We start from the raw sequence: 22,664 nt of genomic DNA, 5'->3' as shown, positions 1-22,664 counted from the left end.
TCAACACGTTCATACCTCAGCAATTGACATAGAAGCTAGCTCAACTGTGTCGGCAATCCAGTTTGCAATTTGATTCTGGACTTCCTTACTGAAATGCCACAAACAGTATGTGCAAGAAAAAACACCTCAAATAGTATCACCTTGAGCACTAGTTTACCAAGGCTGTGTTCTTAACTCTCTGCTAACATACGACCACTGCCAAGTACAGCTCCAATCATATACCACAGTTGTGGGTCTCCTCAGCAATGAGGAGGAAACACTCTACAGAGAGGGAGTGAGAAAATTGATAACTTGGTGTGGTAACAGTCTGGCACTCAGTGTGAATAAGACCAAGGAGAGGTAATTGTGGATTTCAGAAGCAGCCATAAGAAACATTTCCCAATAACAATCAATGGGAAAAAAGTGGAGAGGGTAAAAAGCACCAAGTGTCTTGGGGTGCACATCTTGAAAGACTTGTATTGGTCTGTGAACACAAAAGCCATTGTCAGTAAAGCACAGCAACACCTACACTTTCTGCAAAGATTGAGAAAAGCAAATCGGCCAACACCTGTTCTCACCACCTTCTACAGGAGCACAGTTGAGAGCATCCTGACAGTTTTACAGCTTTGTATGGCAACTGCTCCACCACACCATAAGTCCCTCCAAAGAGTCATGAAAACTGCAGAAAAGATTACCAGGACCACTCTACCATCTATTCAAGATGTGCACCAGTCTAATTCTCTTAACAGAGCCAGGAAAAATAGTCATGGACTGCACTCACCCTACATATGGACTGTTACTGCACCTAACCTCTGGGAGGCATTATCGTAGCATAAGTTGCAAAACGGCCAGATTTAGCAGAAGCTTCTATCCCCTGGCCATCAGGCTACTGAACTCTAACAACTTACATCTTGCTTGACATCAGGGACAGTAGGTAATATAACAAGTGAGAAGCATATTTGTGTGCAATAACCCTAAAATGTCTTAAATACACTGTGCAATTAATCTAACAAAATATCTTATTTCTGTGCAATATCCTTTGATGCTAAAACAACATCCTGTGCAGTAACAGCTGTGAAATTTTTGTGCAATAAATATCGTGTTTCCTTAGTGTAGTGCCAAGAGAATCCTGTGCAATAAGTAGCTATGGAATTCTGTGCAATAAATTACTGTCTCTCTAGCTTAGTAAATGTCTGTCGATATGTAAAACAGTAAATATGTAGTAGGAATGTTTAAATGTAATAATGTGAATTATTGCATATGGAGCCTGGACTAATGTAATTTCTTTCAGTTGCACTTGTTTTGGAGTCTGAATGACGAAGTTTACTTTGACTTTGATTTTTTGTCTGTGACATTTTAGAGCTGTATTCTGGTACCCGCTTCATTTTTTCTGTTTTAGGAAATCTGCTTGGCCTGGTGTTTTTGTTCTTTGTGAGAGGTGGGCACAGATTATTTCGTTTCCTCATTTGATGTTCCTTTTTCATTGGTTAAATTGTCTCTTGAATGATACACTCAGTGAAATTCTGGGCCTTTGAAAAAATTTGAAGCCTGCATAAACTAAAGAACTTCTGGTGATACCCAGCTGGGTGAGAGAACCTATTATTTTTTTGTCTGACTGTTTAGATCTGCTTTCTGATACCTGTTCCATTTTAAGAAATCTGGTTGGTGTGGTGTTTTTGTTCTGTGAGAGGTGTGTACAAGGTATCTAGGGTACTCTTTTCACGTGTTTTTTTTTTCTTTGGTGAAATTATCTTTTGAGTGATACTTAAATACTGAGTGAAATTCTGGGCATGTCTTTATGCAGGATGCAGATATTTTCAGACAATCTGAAACACTGCTGCTGATTCCCTGATGGGAGAGAAAACCTATATTTTTTGGCTGTGGACTTTTTGAGCTGTTTTTTGATACCTGCTCCATTTTGTTTTCTGTTTTAAGAAATCTGCTTGACCTAGTGTTTTTGTTCTATTTGAGATGTGGACACAAATGATCTAGGCTGCTGATTTTCATGTTTTTTCTTTTTGTTTTTCCAAGCCTGCCATACATCAGACACCTTGACATGAAGGACTATGGATTATTTCACACTGATGTTCCTAGATCATATCATCTCTACTTAACTAGCCTCTAGTGCTTGAATTGCCTCTTTTATATACCTGCTCTTGAATACTTAATGTTTTTCTTCTTTACTATTGTATACTAAATAGTACTGTATGCAATACTGACTTTCTCTAATGTCCTATTATTTATGATAGTCTGTAAACCTTACCTTACTAGTCTTTTTAATGTTTATCTATGACAGTCTGTAAACCAAGCTTTACTTTTTAATGTGTATATTATTGTCTGTATGATTGGAGCTTTTCTCCCCAGGCCTCTGCTGAAAATGGACATGTATCCAGTCAGACTATTCCGATAAAAAAATGTAAAATAAAATACATTTTTTCCCATTGGTGAAATTGTCTTTTGAATGATGCTTTAAATACTTATTGAAATTCTGGGCCTGTGTATTAGTCTTAAGAGGTTTGAAGCCTGCATAAACTAAAGCACTGCAGGTGATTCCCTGCTGGGTGAGAAAACCTATATTTTTGTCTATGACCTTTTAGAGTTGCTTTCTGAAACCTGCTTCATTTGTTTGGTAGACTAAAGTGTCTTAATTTCACCTGTATTTAAGCCTCATGTTCGTTCATTGCAGTACACCATACAACAGGGGTCAAGGGTGCCCTGTATAGATGCAAACACCTTGAAACTCCATTTTTCCCTAGACATCTGTCAGAACCCTCCCAAGCTTTCCTACTGCACTACAGGCACACTGAGCAGCATTGACACACTTACTATCCATAACCTTCAATAGAACAAGCATCTTTGTTAGTCCTAGCACAAAACTGGTCAAACTAGCCCAATCCCTTCCCTTATAGTACATACAGGAAAAACTGCTATAATGGATGGGCAGTTTCCCATCATTTTACCAGCCAGCCTGATTGACATGGGCATCCTGAGGCAATCTAATAATTGCCTCGCGTATACTGACAACCACTTACTCCTAAAACAAACAAGTACCCTATGTGAGAGATGTAATTACACTATGAAATTGAAATTAATTCTCTCATGTAACAACAAACTGGACATCAGACAGGTTGTCAGCATACACACTTCACCTCTCACACAAAATGAGGTCCCAACACATAAACCCACATACACAGCGGTACTCACTAGAAGCCAAAAGATCAGAGACCTCCCGACCATAAACCACTTGCACACACTGGTATGTAAATAGAAACGTGTACACACAATGCATACTCCATTGTCTCAGCCAATAAGCCCCTAATTCAAAACCTAATGTCTTGGTTATAGGCGACTCCATAGTGAGACACACAGATGTTCCTCTCAGACTGGACAAGGAGGTTATCACAGTTAGCTGCCTGTCAGGTGCCAGGATCTGTCAAATCACATGCACTCGTCAGTCAACAAGTACCGTTATGACTCGCTCATAGTCCATGTTTGGGTGAAGGACTTGATACACACCTCTCTGGACTGTATGAAAAGAGACATGACTGAACTCTCAGATTGTGTCCCAGGCAGGTATGACCCTAGCCCTAAGCAGCATATTCTACCTTCACCCAAGATGATGCCACAATATAAACAATAGATGATTTCAACGATTGTCTTAGCTTTTGGTGCCTGTACAGGGGGATCCAGTATCTGTTAGCCTGGGAACACATGGTTGTCAGGCCATGCTGCTTTGCCAGAGATGGCCTTCACCTCTCTCCTCTAGGTTTTTAGATACTGGCAAAGGCACTTGCCTCCTCCATTATGCCTTTTTTAAACTATGTCAAAACAAAATTTCCAATGTAACAAAATCCACTTGAGACAAACTTAAGGTTCTGCTGTTTAATGCTAGGAGTCTAAATGTGAAACTGCACTCCCTGGAGGCACTCCTCACCTTGGAAGATGCTGATGTCTGTGCAGTCACTGAGACATGGTTCAAGGCTGCTGAGAGCTCCCGGGCCATGCAAGGCTACAATACCTTCCACGCATTCAGACCTCAAAATGAGCATGCAAGAACCAGAGGTGAAGGTGTATGCAACTTCATTAAAGCCAAGTACACCTTGAGACTGGTCAAACAGTATGACTCTCTCGAACTATTCCATGTCCACTTAACTATAGGCAAAATACACTGTTGAACTGAAACAAACTGGTAGAAACAAAGTGCCACAGGGATCCAAAGGGAAGGAAGCCAAACTGCAAAATATAGACTTAACGCAATTTAATTCAGACAGAGATGCAGCGTTTTCACTACTGAAGCTTCAGTAGCTTCTTCAGAGTAAAAAAAGAATGGCGCCAAATTACTGTTTTTAAAAACTCGAGTGACATCACAACAGTAGTCACTAAAGCAGGCGTGATTTCCTTTAGAGGGGTCACCTTACAATCACAACGCAAATGAACATTAAAAAACTTTAAGAACCATCATTAAAAACATTTGCTAAAGACGTTTTAGACAAACATATTATTCCTACTATTTCAAGAGCTGTTGTGCGGTGTACAGCACAAGTAATTATTACAGTCAAGTTAAGTAAGGCAAAATGTGAGTCACTAAAGCAGGCATGATTTCCTTTAAAGGGATCACCTTACAATCACAGCGCAAATGAACTTTAAAAAACTTTAAGAACCATTATTAAAAACATTTGCTAAAGACGTTTTAGACAAACATGTTATACCTACTATTTTACGAACTGTTGTGCGATGTACAGCACAAATAGTTGTTAGTCAAGTTAAGTAAGACAAAATGTGAGCTGTCAGGTATTACAAACAGTGTACTTATATCAAGTAGTTATATTACACACATCGTCAATAAAAAATTACTAACTCAAGTTTAATTTGCATGTGATATAGAATACTTATATAAAATACACAGTATTTGCCATTCTAAAGTTTATGGTATGTTAAAGTATAAAGTTTTGTTTATATAAAAGGGCTAATGTTTAGTCCTTTGGAAATATTACTATAAATTAGAGACCAGGTCTGACCCGATAGTTAATATTCTCCAAATAAGAGAAATCTTAATCATTAAGCCAAAAAAGGGGGTCATAAAGATGTACTCCTCTGTACTCTAAAACAAGCTGGTCAAAATGTGTTTACTCCGCATTCCTATTATGTCCTTTAATAAAGGTAACTGTTGAGTAGCTAAAAATTTTAAAAATTGAAATATTAAATATTAAATAATAGAATCCTGGTACTAAAATTAATTATCTCATGTAACTCTTAAGTTTGAGAATACAGGAGATATTGCAATGTTCTTTTAAGCCAGGACTATTAAATGCCTCCAATTTTATTTGCCACTCAAGTTCCTTATTTTCTAAAATCAACGCGTTGGGGCCCCCTCTGATGTTGTGTAGGACATGGTCTATGGCCATAAAATGAAAACTATGGCCTTCACAATTCATAATATGCTTCGCCAAAGCGTTATCTTCTTTCTTTTTCCTGATAGCATACGAATGCTGGTAAATCCTGTCTTTAAATTTCTGATCTGTTTTACCAACATATGGCCAGATAGACAACTGATCTAGTATCACAATCCATTTTATAAAGGATGTTGTATTTTTGACCTCTAATTTGGAACGTAGAACCTGTCCTCAAATATTTACACCAATTACAATGACCACATGAGTACGTGCCCTTCTGTTTAGAGAGGAAGTCCTGTTTTTTGTTCCTTTCTAATAGACTTTTCAAGTTATTGCCTTTCCTGTAGACTATTAGGGGTGAACTACCTAGTTTCTCAAAAAGTTGGGCGTTACTGGTGATAAAATACCAGTTCTTGTGTATAATGGATCGTATGAGGTAAGAATCTTTGTTAAAGGTAGTTATAAAACTGGTAGTAAATTTAGAACAAGTATTAGTAAAATTAACATTACCTCTCCTTTCACATATACTTAAACTAGTTTCAGTCATACCTGGACTTATTTCATGAGTACCTAGAGTATCATTACTTATTGCTGTACTACTAGCTAGCAAAGGTGTGTATAAACCTGACTCTCTTTTATTTCTAACTTCTTGTGTGAGTTCCAGAATTAGTGAGTTGGGGTAGTCTCTGCTAGAAAACATACCTCCAAGTGTAAGGCATTCTTCCTCAAAGCTTTCAGTTGTGCTGCACATTTTTGCAGCCCTGATAAGCTGTCCTTTCACTATAGATCTTTTTTGTCTGTAAGGGTGCAGGCTCGAGAAGTGAAGAAATGAATTACAGTAAGTTGATTTCCTGTAGATAGATGATGAAAAGAGGCCCCTTGTACTATCTTTTGTGAGCCTAACATCCAGATATTCAATCTCTGTAGTGGAAAACTGAAATGTAAACTTGAAGAAGTTAGTTGTGTTATTCAAATATTCAACCAAAGCTGCAGCCTCACCAACATTACCTTTAAATAAGATAAAGATGTCGTCGAGGTATCTGGCTGGCATTACAGGGAAGAGCTGGGTTTGTGCAGGCTGGCAGCAATCGTGCCCAAGACTGTGCAAGGGAACCTTTGTTTAAGTATGTCAGTGAAGAACGTTTAAAAAGCATAAAGACATACGAAGCATTCATTGCCCTATTGGATAACTATGAAATGTCAACTGGGATAACAGAAGACGTCACGCCAGAGGAAGAGGCTGAGAACAATCGATTTTTAAGTGCCATTTTGGACACTAAAGTCATGAAGATTGCTCACGACTACCTTGTTAACAAGAAACTGGTGAGACCTGGTTTTGCTGATTTCAAAAAGCTTTTGTATAGAATATGGTTCCAGCTGTATTCAAGAGATGGCAGTAGAGGGGGAGATTCTTGTGGTTTTGAACATGTCTTTGTGGGAGAAATGAAACGTGGAAAAGAAATGATGGGATTCCATAACTGGGTCCAGTTTTACCTTCAGGAACGCAGGAACAACATTGATTACAAAGGCTATGTTGCCAGGCAAAAGAAATGTGGGCCTGATGAAGATGACCAGGTATTGAGCCTGCAGTTCAGCTGGAAGAGTTTTATTGGCGTTAGCCCAGAATTTGAGTTTGCAGTCTATACTGTTGTCTTCTTGATGTCTAATGAGAAGGTCACAAGGGCCGTGGTGCGGGAAGAAGAATACGAGCTTGAGCTAGTTGTGTACCGACATGGGAAGTACATTGGAGCTTCCTACCCTGTGCTTCTGAGCACCAGCAATGAAGATCTTTATTAAAGCATGCCAGCTTCACAAGAGGAAAACGTCAGTCTGTAGCATTGGTAGTGTTAGCCACAAATGTGTGATAGATACCTCCATTTTCATTTATACCTGTAAATTTGTTTAGAAAGAAATGAAAAGAATATTATGTCTGCTAGTTGCCAGAATTTTGTCTGCTAGTTGCCAAAGTGCCTTATGAAACATGTACAAGATTCCTACCTTACCAACCCTCAAGTTCAAGTGTTGTTTCCAAGCCAGTTGTATTGACCCTATTTTCTTTAGAAATTAGTACAGACATTTATGAAAATGTTTCATTGGAATTAAATTTTGCCCCAAGTAAGCTTTCAAAAATTGTCATATCTGGGAAGCATTTTAACTTCATTGCTGTCTTAAGGTAGCAACTTGCCAGAGTCGTACCAAGATATTGAAAACAAGCAGACCTTTGCCAAGTCTACTTTGTCATATCGGGGGAACATTTTAACTTCAATGCTGTCTTAAAGTAGTGTCATGTTTATCAGTATCCTTCCAAGATGTGGAAAACAGAGCTTTGCTGAGTCACTGTAAAGTCTGCTGTCCTGATCCTATTCTTTGGCACGGAAATAAATTCGAGTTTGGAATTTTGCCTTATTGTGAGCTGTGTTCTACTTTATGGTGGTGGCTACCGGACTGGTAAAGCTGTTTTTTGTAGACTTGGTATAGTATGATACTTGGTGCTTGAAATCACTGTTGTGTAGTATAAATTGCTTCTCCCAGTAAGCAACAAATGCATTTGCAACACTGGAGCCGCATGGTGATCCCATTGCAATACCTTGTGTTTGTAAATAGTATTGCTGATCGAATATAAAAAAGTTAGAGGATAGAATAATATCTAATAACTTAGAGACGGTATCTATTTCTGTCGATGGAGCACCCAAATCACCTAGTATGTTACTAACCCATTCAGTAGCCTCAATGTGTGGAATCGAGGTATATAGGTCGATGACATCTATAGTGAGGAAGTTGTAATCTTGGTCAAATGAGATGTTAATATCTCGGAGAAATGACCAAGAATCCTTACAAATGTGAGGTATTAGCTTCAAATATTTACTCAAGATTTTATCCACCAAGTGTGCGCAGGGGTGGGTCATAGAAGACCTACCATCCACCAATGCCCTCCTAGGGGGATTTGTTAAATTTTTGTGAAATTTTGGGATTCCAAAAATCACTGGTACTTTGGGAAACGTGATGTCTATGTAATGGTAGGTGTCTAGGTCGATTTTTCCAGCTAAAAATAGGTCCCTGAAATACCCTCTGTTTCTAGAATAAGCTGTATTCATTTCGTTCTTTGATGATTGAATATATGCTGGGTTATCTAGGACAGCTGCCATTTTTCCTCTATAATCATTATTATCTAAGATTACTAGTCCACCCCCTTTATCTGGTTTTAAAACCCTGACTGGTAGACTACACAAATTGTTTAACAAGGCCATTTGTTCTTTAGATGTATTGTTCTTCTTAAAACCTGAATAAGTTTTTTGGTTTTTGTTTAAGTGTCTGAAATCAACCTCACACGCTCTTTCAAATAAAGTAGGGTCCGGATGTAATACTGGATTAAATACACTGGGTAGTTTGAGGTTACAGGTTTGTTGTAATATTGTGCTAGGAAACAGAATGTCAAGGTTTAATTTACGCACAAAACCTTTTAAATCTATAATGGTTCTAGTAAGGTTAAAGGTCTGGCTAGGCACGAAAGTGTTGCCAAGAGCTAAAAGGTCTATAAGATTTTGATCAAGTGTGACAGTAGAAAAATTATAGACCTTGAAGTCCCCTTTGCTGTTATAGGAAATCTTTAAGTTGTTGACATCAGGTTCATCAACAATATTAGTAGAACTCAGTTCTGATATTTGCTCCAGTTCCTGGTCTTCCGGTTGAACTGGCGGTTGTGAGACCCTAAAAAATTGCTATTGTTACTGTTGCCTTGGTTAATTTCTCCCCCACGTTGATTGTAGAAGGAAGGGTTAGAGTTGTTGTTGTTTTTAATCGCTTTTATTCGATTACTTCGTCTAGGCCCTTGTTCTAGGTCTAAATCATGTTCCTCTATGATAGTGTCTAGGTTAACACCAGTTTGTTGGCCAGAGGCGCCTTCATTGCTATTAGGTACATCTTGGGAGCCCATAAGATCGATACTGGGTTTAGGTAATATCAGCTTAGGGTATGCTTTTCCTTGCTGGTATGAAAATCTGTCCCTGTTAAGTTTTTTAGATTTATTTATTTTTAATTTAGTCAAGAGGGCGTCAATACTGTTGAATATTCTGGTGTAATCGTATTTGTATCTGATGAAGTCAAGGTCAAGTTTGATCAAGTTATCCAGCTGGTTAATCTCACTTGTGAGGGTAGAAATACACAGTGAGTAATGCTTGATCAACAGTTCAAGTAACTGTGAACCTTGAACATCAAAAAGAGTTTTTAATTCAGATAAAAATGCTTCATCAATGAATAACCCTGTAGGAGCAAAAGTACTTCTAAGCCCCTTAGGTATGATATGATCTTGTAGACATTGCTTAAAATAACACACCTCCAACTGAAGTTTTTTGAGTTTTACAAGTTTCTAATCCATAACCTTTAGGTTATCTGCTATGTTGTTATTAGACATACCCGTTCTCATTGCTGGTAGTTCCTGTGGTTGTTGTTGAGTGAAGGAAAATGCTTCAATTTCTCCAATCCACTCGCTAAGGATGGGAACTCCAATGAGCATTGAGTTTGGGTTCTCGGATGAGAGATGAGCTGCTGCTGAAGTATTACCCAAATTAGCAGTCTCATTAACGTTTGTGGAAGCAGATACTGGAGTTTTACCAATAAGAGTCATTGGAGCAGGTTGCACTGCTGGTATCAGGAAACTACTGGAACCAGAAGACTGCAAGGATGCACATTGCTGCGAAGATGTTAAGCCATTCCTGAGTTGAACTGGACTGCTAGATATCCTTTCGTCAAGGGAATCCAAGCGTTTATTAAGGGAGTCCAGACGCTGGGAAATAGTCTGAAACAATGCCGGCATATCTAATTCGTTTGAGAAGCCGGTACAAGTACCCAAACGCGAAATGTTAGGGCTCCCTGGGCTGGTAGGACTTCCTGTAGCCATGAAGAGACTAAACAAACTGTTGAACTGAAACAAACTGGTAGAAACAAAGTGCCACAGGGATCCAAAGCGAAGGAAGCCAAACTGCAAAATATAGACTTAACGCAATTTAATTCAGACAGAGATACAGCGTTTTCGCTACTGAAGCTTCAGTAGCTTCTTCAGAGTAAAAAAGGAATGGCGCCAAATTACTGTTTTTAAAAACTCGAGTGACATCACAACAGTAGTCACTAAAGCAGGCGTGATTTCCTTTAGAGGGGTCACCTTACAATCACAACACAAATGAACATTAAAAAACTTTAGAACCATTATTAAAAACATTTGCTAAAGACGTTTTAGACAAACATATTATTCCTACTATTTCACGAGCTGTTGTGGTGCGGTGTACAGCACAAGTAATTATTACAGTCAAGTTAAGTAAGGCAAAATGTGAGTCACTAAAGCAGGCGTGATTTCCTTTAAAGGGATCACCTTACAATCACAGCGCAAATGAACTTTAAAAAACTTTAAGAACCATTATTAACACTTGCTAAAGACGTTTTAGACAAACATGTTGTACCTACTATTTTACGAACTGTTGTGCGATGTACAGCACAAATAGTTGTTAGTCAAGTTAAGTAAGACAAAATGTGAGCTGTCAGGTATTACAAACAGTGTACTTGTATCAAGTAGTTATATTACACACATCGTCAATAAAAAATTACTAACTCAAGTTTAATTTGCATGTGATATAGAATACTTATATAAAATACACAGTATTTGCCATTCTAAAGTTTATGGTATCTTAAAGTATAAAGTTATGTTTATATAAAAGGGCTAATGTTTAGTCCTTTGGAAACATTACTATAAATTAGAGACCAGGTCTGACCCGATAGTTAATATTCTCCAAATAATAAGAGAAATCTTAATCATTAAGCCAAAAAAGGGGGTCATAAAGATGTACTCCTCTGTACTCTAAAACAAGCTGGTCGAAATGTGTTTACTCCACATTCCTATTATGTCCTTATAGGCAAAATACCCTATGACATCATTGCTAGCAATAGGTCCCCCACCATGAACCAAGAAAAGCACACTGCCTACCTGGACTTACTAGTCACTCGTCATACAGCCCAACACCTTAGTCATGGGAGATTTCAACTATCCTTCCATCTACTGGGTGATGTACATGAGCACGAACATGCTTGTCCAGAGGTTCTGGACTTTGTCAATACAAATGCTCTGGAACAGATAGTCTGCACCCCCATAAGGGGCTCAAATGTCCTAGACACAGTACTCCCCAACATGGGGGGGGGGTCACTGCACTCCCCTGTGTGATGGCCTCCCTTGTAAGGTTGGACCATAAATCAATCTTGTTCAAAGTAACTATTGAACCTGTCAACACCACAGGAGCAAAAAATTTTTTTCAAAGGAAATTGCAGCCTACTAAGCAATGGTATAAAAAAGTTTTATCACCCCCCCCTCCCCGTAATCACAAACAACAATGACTCCTATACAGAGGTGTACAAAAATTATCTGAATAAACACTTAAGGAACTGTATAGACTCTACTGTGCTTGACTGGATCAGATCCTCCAGAAAAAGCAAGCCATCCTGGTGGACCTAAAGTATAAACAGATTATATAACGAAAGGAAGAAACTGATATCTAATAAGAAGAGGGAAGTGAAGGCTGCCAGCCTAGCCAGATAGAATTTTATAGATAATTCTGTCATTTGTAAATATAAATGTTGAAATACAGGCTTGTTTCCTAAATGAAAGAATATGCTGTGAAATGTTGAACTTCAAATAAATGTAACAACATTGCCCTCTGCTGTAAAGAAAGTGAAGACAAACATTTCATGTCTGTCCTTTGAAGTTAAAGATTTGGAGTCATTCCGTCTGGGCTAGCACATTCTATTGTTTTAACCAAGAGTTAGATTGCTAGATTTAAACATGCAAATTTATTTGTATTGCTCTAGTTTCTGCCTAGGTGTAAAAGAATGTAGATGCAGTTTCTGTTGGCCTGGGAACCCCAGGAAGGGTGAAAAATTGTGTAATTGGAATCAGGACTGAGAGCAATTTAAACAGGAAGAACCAGAGATTAAGCATTTTTGTCTAGACCATCCAACTCACAGCACTGTCTTGCTCATATGTAAGTTATCTTAGACATGTGTTTTCTTTTAGAAATAGCTAGGAACTAGAAAGAATAGACTGTGTTTATCTGTGATGTTAGAACTGTACTATTGAATTCTTTTAAGTATTTCTCTGTGATCTCTGAGCTCTTGACTAGCACTGTGTAGTAGAAAGTATTGTCTTGTGGTTTTAATTATTTATTATTAAATATTTTCAAACCCTTTCAACTGTGGCTGTTTTGTGTAGAGATAATTTAAGCTCTAAGAGTACATTGCATGTAAGTAATGATCCTGTACCAAGTCACTCTAATAAGCCTTGACTGTTTAGTTACACTACCAATTGGATAATAATATTGCACAGTAATAATTGGACACCCTTTAAGGGCCTTTGAGTAGCTGATGGATATTAGCTGGGTGGTGGCAGTGATTTCTACCGTATAGTCTGGGTAAAAGGTCACAGCTGGAGAACCTGTGCCAGCCTTCCCCAGAAGTGTCTGTGTGGTTGTATAACCTCATCTCAAAGTTTGTGTGTCAGCTACTTGGGCAGGGACATGAAGCACTGGTTGGACAGAGAGGGTGTTGGAGATTGTAGCTTGCCCAGCTGGCTGAGATCTGGGCTCCCAGTGGGGAGTCTTATTGGGGACCTGGAGAGCAAGGGAGCGATCAGCCCCGGACTGATTGTGATCTCTGTGTGTTCTTAAGGGAAATTACACTTTACTGTGTGTATTTGTTATCTTTTCCTCATATATGAGATGCCCTCTCTGGTGTTAGTGGTGAGGATTGAGGCTCCTTGATTACTGGGCCAGGACACAGGCGTCACAGATGGTACCACTCATACTATACCAGAGGAAATTGCCAACCTGCTAGCTGAAAGATTTGGTGCAAAATACACCCTCTTTAACCACCAGCCATACCTCAAAGCATACCTGACACCAGTCCTCTGCCTAGTATCTCTGGAGATCTGGTCATATCTGTACTTTCCAAGGCCAAAAACAGCCTCATTGTGGGACCAGATAACATCCCAGGTTGCCTATTAAACAATCTAAAACAGGACCCAGTTCTGTTTAACCATAGCCTGAGAACTGGCTTTGTTCCAGCAGAGTGGAGAACAGCAACACTTAATCCCCTTGCACAAAGGGGGGGGCTATCAACTGGCTCTGGGAACTACAGACCCATAAATCTAACCAGCCTCATTTGCAAGGCCATGTAAAGAATCATCATGGACCTTAACTAGGACATAGGTGACCGTCAAACTCTAGACCCAGCCCAGTTTGACTTTGTTTAGGGTAGATCATGCTTATTAAACCTAGTAGACTTCTTTGAGAAAGTCACCAAAGCCCTGGATGAAGGTAAGACAATGCATACTGCCTATCTTGACCTAGCCAAGGCTTTTGACACAAACACAATCCTCCACTCTGTTATCATTGAGAAATTCTCCCAGCTGAAGATTAACCCTTATGCCACTAGATGGGTAGCCAATTGGGTCACTGACAGAACACACTGTCAAAGTTGATGACTCCACCTCTACCAGTAGACCTGCCACCAGTGGGAGTACCACTTGGATCTGTGCTGGGCCCTTTACTATTTGGACTCTGTTTCTCAGAAGTCCAGACTAAAGTAGATGGCCTTTGGCTTACCAAGTTCTCTGATTATTGCAAATTGGGTACAATCATTGAGTCTCCCAACGATGTTAACATATTATAGGAAAAGCTAACACAGAGAAATGACTTGTGCCACAGCCACGGTCTAAAACTAAATGCAAAAGTGCATTATGATCCCCTTTGGCAAAGTGGAATTCCTTGCTAATTATAATATTGTTAGCACCCCCCTTAAGTTCAAACCAAGTGGTGCGAGATCTGGGACCACAGGTAGATGGCAATCTGAACTTCAACTACTAAGTTTCCACAGTGTTAAGGAAAGCCTTCTATGTTGCATATCATATAAGTAAGGGTATCATATCCAGGTCTAAGGATGTCATAACTCCACTGTACTCGACCATCATCTGACCATTAATAGAGTACAATGCTCCCTTCTGCATGTACCTCACCAGACATCTGCAGCAACTGGAGAGAACAGAGGTTTTTCACAAAGAAAATATAGGGCCTCCAAGCCATGACTTAAGTGGATAGACTGAAGTCCCTGTCACTATACTCTGAACCATGTAGGCTGCTGAGAGGCGACTTGTGCCTGGCCTACAGGGCAGTCTCTGACCCTGCCCTGATGGATATGCTGCATATCCACAAGTCAAATGGCACAAGAGCCACTTGTTCTAGGGATCTTAACCTAGCCTGTGACATTAACAGAACATGCTGGAGAGACAGATACATTTCCCAGAGATTGCCATTACTCTGGAATAACCCTCCAATTCACGTGAAGCAGGGCTCCTCACTGACCCTATTCAAGCACAACCTGGAGAAATGGATGGGAGACTGCAAGTTCACCCTGGGGTGGCACCCTTGTCCCTCATGGACAGGGGTAGTAGGTGTTTATCATGGATTCACTCTGTGAATTATGTCCATCTAACCACAGACAATTGAGGCAACTCGGGACTAACATGGCTAGGCTTGTAAGGGCTCTAGGGCCACTAGACTAGTACCCTCATATGAACCTATATAAACACTGCCAGAAATTATAACAGAAAAAATATACTGTGAGAGTATATATTTTTTTCTCAAACACTGTCAGCACTTCTGAAATGAGTACCTATAGACTATAGAAATAAAATACCTGCAGATTTAAAACTTTCATGTTACCTGCTTTTAAATGTTGTCTTTAATAGTGCATTGCACATCTTTGGTCACAACATGTCACCAATAGCACAGCTTTACATTCCACAAAATCGCATTAAACTAACTTTGTATACAGACCAGGTTTTCTTTGCATATGTATAACTTTTTTAAACTGAAACAAACAGATTCTTGATCTTAGGCAAAAGGCCAAGAAGGGGTTAGTTGTATATTTCAGTTGCTTGGTGGACCAGTTGGTTGTTTTGTGTGTATACATCTGTCTTTGCTTTTGTTACAGAGTGAACATTTTTAATAAAATAAAAATTGACAAAGTTATTCATCTTTGTAATTATTGTATAGTATCTATTTGGGACGGAAAGCTATTTTTGTAGGTAGGACTTTATGGTTATAGTTTCTATGCTGTTAACCAATACTATAAATGTAAATGTAGTTATTTCAGCATGTTTGTTTCCTAAATTATAATTATGTCTTTGAAGAGGAATAGTTTATGTAAATTTACTGTAAGATAAATATTTAAAACTTGAATGAAACTGTTTATTTTCTGCATTTCATTTATACATTAAGGATTCAAAATATGAGCTGAAAATTCCAGTGGTCTTGCCTGCTTATCATTTGTGAGTCTCAGTAGCTGTTATTTTCAGACTAACCTTCCCTTTGAATTTAAATCTGTCACCTTCCCTGTTTGTGTTACTGTGTGTATAAAGATAGCTTTATTTTACCCTTGAGTTTTTACAGTTGACATATTCTCAAGGCTTGTGTAATGCATCTGACAATTGCATGTAACTAAAATAACATTGTGAATAAATATGGAGCTACCTGTGGCTGCACCAGAATTGTAAGCCAGTCCAATTGTATAGTATAACAAAAAGGAACACCAGATTTTCAATAGGATACAAAGCAGCTTCCAGTTTAACACTTTCATCTCTAAAAGTTCTGACACTTCATCAGAATAAACCATAACCACATGCCTATGGTTATACAATACTATTAATCAAACAATTAAACACATTTAAATAAATAATCCCAAAAACGAAGCAGCTGGTCAGGCAAAACAATAAAGCCCCGAGCAGTACAAGCTTGTAAAGAACACCACGGACAGCTCGATACACTTCAATTTATTTCAAAGACACAGCACATTAACGCTCCACTATACGTTTTCGTTTAAAAAGCACTTCAGATGTGGGCTGTCACATTACTACCACTTTTATACCATTTACTTAATTAGATTAACTATTTTAAAATTTGGTAGTTTATTTAAAAGTATTTTCATCATTTCTAAGATTGTTTGTAATATGGTATAAATACAGGTTTTTAACACATTTGACTAATGTATACATCTATTCTTTTCCTGTTTTTAACATTCTTTTAACTGAGTGATACTATTCAATTTGCCTTGTGGCTGAATAATTCACTTTGTTGTAATTTTATGATTTTTCCACTAGTTGGAGTATCAAGTTCATTTAAACTAAATATGCAAGCTGGTATTTTACCATTGATTTTTAACAATTGGTTCCTGATGGAATTTTAACTCTAATATCTATTTATTTTTTGAAGTCAAGTTGTTTTAAAGGAAGTTTTATTAATTTAACATATACTCTATTCACTGCTCATCTACTAATATTCTATATTAAAAGTGTTTTAATGGTTGCAACATGGGGAGATGCATATGAAAAATTCAAGTTTTAAATTAATCTAATTAAGTAAACGGTATAAAAGTGGTAGTAATGTGACAGCCCACATCTGATGAAGTGCTTTTTAGACGAAAACGTATAGTGGCGCGTTAATGTGTTGTGTTTCTTTGGAATAAAGTGAGGTGAAGTGTATCGAGCTGTCTGTGGTGTTCTTTTCAAGCTTGTACTGCTCAGGGCTTTATTGTTTTGCCTGACCAGCTGCTTAGTTTTTGGGATTATTAGTTACACATTGAAGCTGCTGTAAATTTGTTTTTTCTTGGTTTTCTACATTTAAATAAAACATTTTTTTTTAAAAACTTGAAGAAAAAACCTTGAAGAAAAACTTAGTTCCATAAAAAAAAGGCAGAAGCATATCTGCCTAACCAAAGCATTTGTTTTTAATATTGGTAAAACTGAAATGTTTTCATTAATGCCAGGTTCTACCGTCACATTTAATTCAAGTTGCCATTTGAGTTCACTATGTTTTATTTGAAGTTCCCACCATCCCCCTCTAGTGGCCTTCTGGATAACTTCCAAAATTCCAAAGTTGAACTTAAACTATTATTTTTGTTATGACTCCTTATAGCATAAGTATGGTCATAGATGTGTTTTCTCAATAATCTTTGTTTTACCAACATAATAAAAATTGCAGGATGTACACACTGCCAAGTATACTAGTCCTTTTGTTTACAAGATGGGGAAAAACCTAAAATATTTGTTTGAACACCCTACCCACATTCAGGCATCAAACAACAGGGGCACTAGTAAATGTGGCAAATGTGCACAATGTAATTATATTTTTGAAGGACCCTTGTGTGATTAACCTTCTATCATGAAACCTATTATAGTTCATCAAGATAATTGTGCTATAAAAGGACTACAATACTTGGCAGTGTGCAGTTTTTATTATGTTGGTAAAACAAAAAGATCATTGAGAAAATGCAATAATGAACATACTTATGCTATTAGCAGTCATAACAAAAATAATACATTATATAAGCATTCAGTTAAATGCAGGCAGTTTAAGTTCAAGTTTGGAATTTTGGAAGTTATCCAGAAGACCACGAGAGGGGGATGGTGAGAACTTCAAATAGAACATAGTGAACTCAAACTGCAACTTGAATTAAATGTCACAGTAGAACCTGGCATTAATGAAAACATTTCAATTTTACCAATATTAAAAACAAAGGCTTTGGTTAGGTAGATATGGTTCTGCCTTCTGAAAATATTTTTTATGGAACTGTATGTTTTTCTTCAAGGTTTTTTCTTCAAGTTTTTAAAAAAAAATGTTTTAATTATTTAAATGTGTTTAATTGTTTGATTAATAGTATTATATAACCATAGGCATGTGGTTATGGTTTATTCTGATGAAGTCTCAGAACTTTTAGAGATGAAAGTGTTAAATAAACTGGAATCTCTTTTGTATCCTGTTGGAAGTCTGGTGTTTCTTTTTGTTATACTATACAATTGGACTGGCTTACAGTTCTGGTGCAGCCACAGGTAATTCAGTATTTATTCATTTGTTTTCGAAGTATATTCATTATAAATCGATTGTGAAACAATATCCATAGAAAAAGTTGTTGCTCATTTTCTTTGTCCACAAGCATTGTGATTCTACACTAATACAGTCCCTGTGGCTTGGAAGCATAAAAGATACGTGCAAAAAATTTGTTTACCTGTTTGTAAAGTATTTTGGTGATTGTTTAAATAGCTTACATTTTGTTTGCTTGAAAGAGAATATCTGGTTGCCAGTCTGATGCAAGGACTTTTTAGTAACTTTGTCTTTAGGGCACTTTTAAATATTTTTGCTGTAAGCAATAAATATGCTATGTGGCTTAATTTGGTGGCCTGCTGTGTATCACTTAAGACAGAGGCAAACAAATTTACATAAAAGAAAACAAACCATGTTAACATGTTCCCAGTTTACAAACATTATATATCACTTGCATGTTTTTTACAATTATCATCATTCCAACATTACATAAATTGCTCACTTCCTGCCTTCCCTTAAATTTCACTCCACCTCCAAAACATTATTCTGCATGTATTGTTCACACAATTTCCATTTTTTTCTGTGTAGTTTTTGCCTACCCTTTTCTAAAGATCCCACATCCAGTTATTTTATCCTTGGTACAATATTCTCTACTTCAAGCACAGTTGGTTTAGACTTTGATTTCCATTTTCTAGTATTTGCTTTTTTAGCAACCACCAAAATTAAACTTAATATGGCCTTACTATATCTAGACAACTCAGATCCTGTATCCCAGCTCAAAAGAATAATTTCCTTAGTTACCCCCACTTGCTCACCCAATATTTCTGACAGCGTACTCTGTAGGGAATTTTTAAAGTCTACCAACACATTACACTCCCAAAATATATACTCCCAGTAACCTCTTTCTTCCCAATCACACCTCCAAGATTTGCCATCTACCTGAGGAAAAATTCTTTGGAGTCTGATTTGGGTATAAAAAATACCTATACAAACACTTCCAAGCAAAATTCTAAATCTAGACTTTGTTCCATATTTAGGAGTCATACGTAAATTGTCCCATTATTTTCTCGTGAATTGCTTATCCAGTCTCTCTTCCCAATGTTTTGTAACCTAATTCTACATGTGTCTCTCTTCACATGCCGTTGCCAAACTTTGGAACCACTTTCTCTCTCTATTACCCAACTAGACTCATTCACAAGATTTAAACTTGCACTAAATGGACACTATCTCAATAACCATGTCTGTTCTTGTAGTCACATGATTAAACCACCTTAAATATTTTGGCTCCTATATTCAACATACTTTTGCTAACTTAATATAGCTGCAATCTACACTATCTGTCTTTGTGTCCAGTCTCTCTCGCTTTCATTATTTCTGTGACTAAATAAACAGAACAGCTTAAACAGTATTCTTACTTGAGAATATACAAACAAAATTTAACACTCCAGGTTTAATTTATTGTATTGTATACCTCTATATAAGGTATTTGTCTTTGTATTTCTACTTTAATATGCACTATGTAAAAAGCTTATCTTGACTATCAGTTTTAACCTGATGTTATGTAAATATTTCTGACTGCATGGAGCTTTTCTGCCCGGGCCTCCACTGAAAATGGGTCATTTGGGCCCAGTGGACTTTCCTGGTCAACAAATGTCAATAAATAATAAATACATGTGTTTTTTGGTGTGATTTCTGAATTTAAAATATTTTTTTAATGTATCTAAGGTGGTAATGCAATTCGGCTCAGTTCAACTTTGAGTATTTAGTCCAAAACTCTACAAATAATGTGAGATGTAATTCTGAATTTGTAAAGTGTATGACAGAAATGTAGCAATATAATAATATACAGTGCTATATGCACTCAAAGCAGAATGTTTCAAATTTAACCTAAAATGAATACTATAAAATTAAAGACTATTCAACTGATGACTGCAATAAACAGGCACAGATACTGTTAGAAACTACAACATCTTGCCAGAACCTTGTGAAGCTGAAATAATTCACTTGAATCATTTCAGCTCACAGATGCAAAGATACTTTGTATTACAAATCCCACTCTTGACAGAATCATGTAGTCAATGGTTCAAACACTCAAACCCCTGCATCACTGAGAACACAAAGCAAAGACAGAGGCCTGGCGGAACAGCATCTTATGCAGATAAAAAGTGAAAGTACACAGTTCCGAAGCTCAGTCTACAAAACCCACTATGGCCCATCAAAGGATTAGCAGCAGTCCAATAAACCCATGTAACCACTGCCTTCAGAAGAACAAGCCTTCCATACAAACTTAAGGTTGAAATGATCTACAGTCACCAGCATGATATCCCAGAAACAACACCAATGAAGCTATACCAGTTTCCACATTTAGATGACGAGCTAAAGGTACAACAGACACTGATCTCAAATTGCTACCAATATGTCAGGTATAAATAACAGCAAAAGAGAGCTATGGTTTAAAACTAATGTGTGCACATCAGTGTGCGACCCTATAGAGTGTGGGAAACCATCAAAATTAAAGCTCTTCTATGTACTGCTAAGAGAGGTCACATGATTTGTGGCTTCCATTTAATACTAGAAGGGGTCACCAGGTTTGAGGTCTTCCGTATAATGCTCTGAGGGGGTCACCATGTTTGACTGGTACTGCCTGACCAGAAGGGTTATAAGTGTGGTGGTCACTCAAATGAAGGCCCAGATGAGAAAGGAGTTTGCCAAGGCTATGCAGAATGACTTTGAATGCCCTCACAGAGGTTCTGACAAAACATCATTCATCTCTGGCTGGGGAAGGATGACATTGTTAGGACTGTTCTTAGCAAAGGAGGAACAATTCGGACCTCTATTGGATATTCTATTAAAATGGGAGGGGCACTCTGAGGGTCTCCTGAACCCCCTATGCACATGCCTCCTCTGTGCAGAATGCACTGCAATAATTAATGGGATTGGTTTAATTTCTGTACATGAGAAAACTGAGAACATTAACCACTTAAGGTGTGTCAAACTTGGACAAAGAGGGCAAGCTCCAGCTAGAAATGTTGAAAGTATTAGGCATCACTTGGGGTATGCATAGAGGGCCGAGGGCATTATATTTGGCTTGGCAAACTGGAGTGAATGGCTCCCATTTCAGCAGAAGGAACAATAAAATATTCCAGTTACAGAGGGCTTATGCTTCTAAGCCTTTCTTGGAAAAATCTATGCCACAATGCTGAAAAGGGAAATGTATCCAGTATCTGAGTCTCTTAGTTCAGGAGTAGCTGTGTATATTCTGTCCTGACCATAAAAATGTGCATCAGCTGTTTGCCCTTGAACAGATACTAATGGGATCAAGGTAGTGTCACAGAACTGTCTGCATATGTTTTGTAGACCTAGAGATGATATATGAGCTTGTACCGTAGAAATACTAATGGGATCAAGGTAGTGTGACAGAACTGTCTACATATTGTAGACCTAGAGAAGATATATGAGCTTGTACCCTAGAAATACTAATTGGATCAAGGTAGTGTGACAGAACTGTCCACATATTGTAGACCTAGAGAAGATATATGAGCTTGCACCCTGGAAATACTAATGGGATCAAGGTAGTGTGACAGAACTGTCCACATATTGTAGACCTAGAGAAGATATATGAGCTTGTACCCTGGAAATACTAATGGGATCAAGGTAGTGTGACAGAACTGTCCACATATTGTAAACCTAGAGAAGATATATGAGCTTGTACCCTGGAAATACTAATGGGGTCAAGGTAGTGACAGAACTGTCTGCATATGTTTTGTAGACCTAGAGATGATATATGGGCTTGTACCCTGGAATGTCTTATATAAGGTATTAGAGCACTGCAGGGTCCCAGGACCTGTACTGAGTGCCATTTGCTCATTGGATTTGAGGAAGAGATGTGAGTCACCATTCTCAATGATACAATATATACATTCACAATGGGCTCAGCACTCTGTCAGGGATGTATCTTGTCTTCCTTCTTGTTGTTGATTTTCATGGATGGATATCCATTCTGGGGATGTGAAAGTTGCATTGTTATTTGCATCAGATAATAATGTCTTATCCTCAGGTGATTCTGATCTCCTACGTGCACTTGAGTGGTTCACTGCTGTGATCTCCTATGTGCACTGGAGTGGTTCACTGCTGTGATCTCCTATGTGCACTGGAGTGGTTCACTGCTGAGATCTACATGCACTGGAGTGGTTCACTGCTGTGATCTCCTACGTGCACTGGAGTGGTTCACTGCTGTGATCTCCTACGTGCACTGGAGTGGTTCACTGCTGTGATCTCCTACGTGCACTGGAGTGGTTCACTGCTGTGATCTCCTACGTGCACTGGAGTGGTTCACTGCTGTGATCTCCCACGTGCACTGGAGTGGTTCACTGCTAATCAT

The 22,664-nt window shown here is 38.0% G+C and overlaps 1 protein-coding gene across 1 annotated transcript; it reads left to right on the top strand.

The window, feature by feature from the left end:
• Positions 1–6,569: 6,569 nt before the first annotated feature.
• On the top strand, positions 6,570–7,169 carry LOC122788069 (poly(U)-specific endoribonuclease-like). The gene has a single exon (XM_044054991.1). It carries the CDS (start codon positions 6,570–6,572, stop codon positions 7,167–7,169), a length of 600 nt encoding a protein of 199 aa, XP_043910926.1.
• The last annotated feature ends 15,495 nt before the right edge of the window (positions 7,170–22,664 follow it).

This window comes from Protopterus annectens, chromosome 13.part0 (genome assembly GCF_019279795.1).
Source record: "Protopterus annectens isolate FY-2018-M chromosome 13.part0, PAN1.0, whole genome shotgun sequence".
Lineage (NCBI taxonomy): Eukaryota > Metazoa > Chordata > Ceratodontiformes > Protopteridae > Protopterus > Protopterus annectens.
Note: the sequence above shows the minus strand (reverse complement) of the source record. Positions and strands in the feature narration are given on the sequence as shown.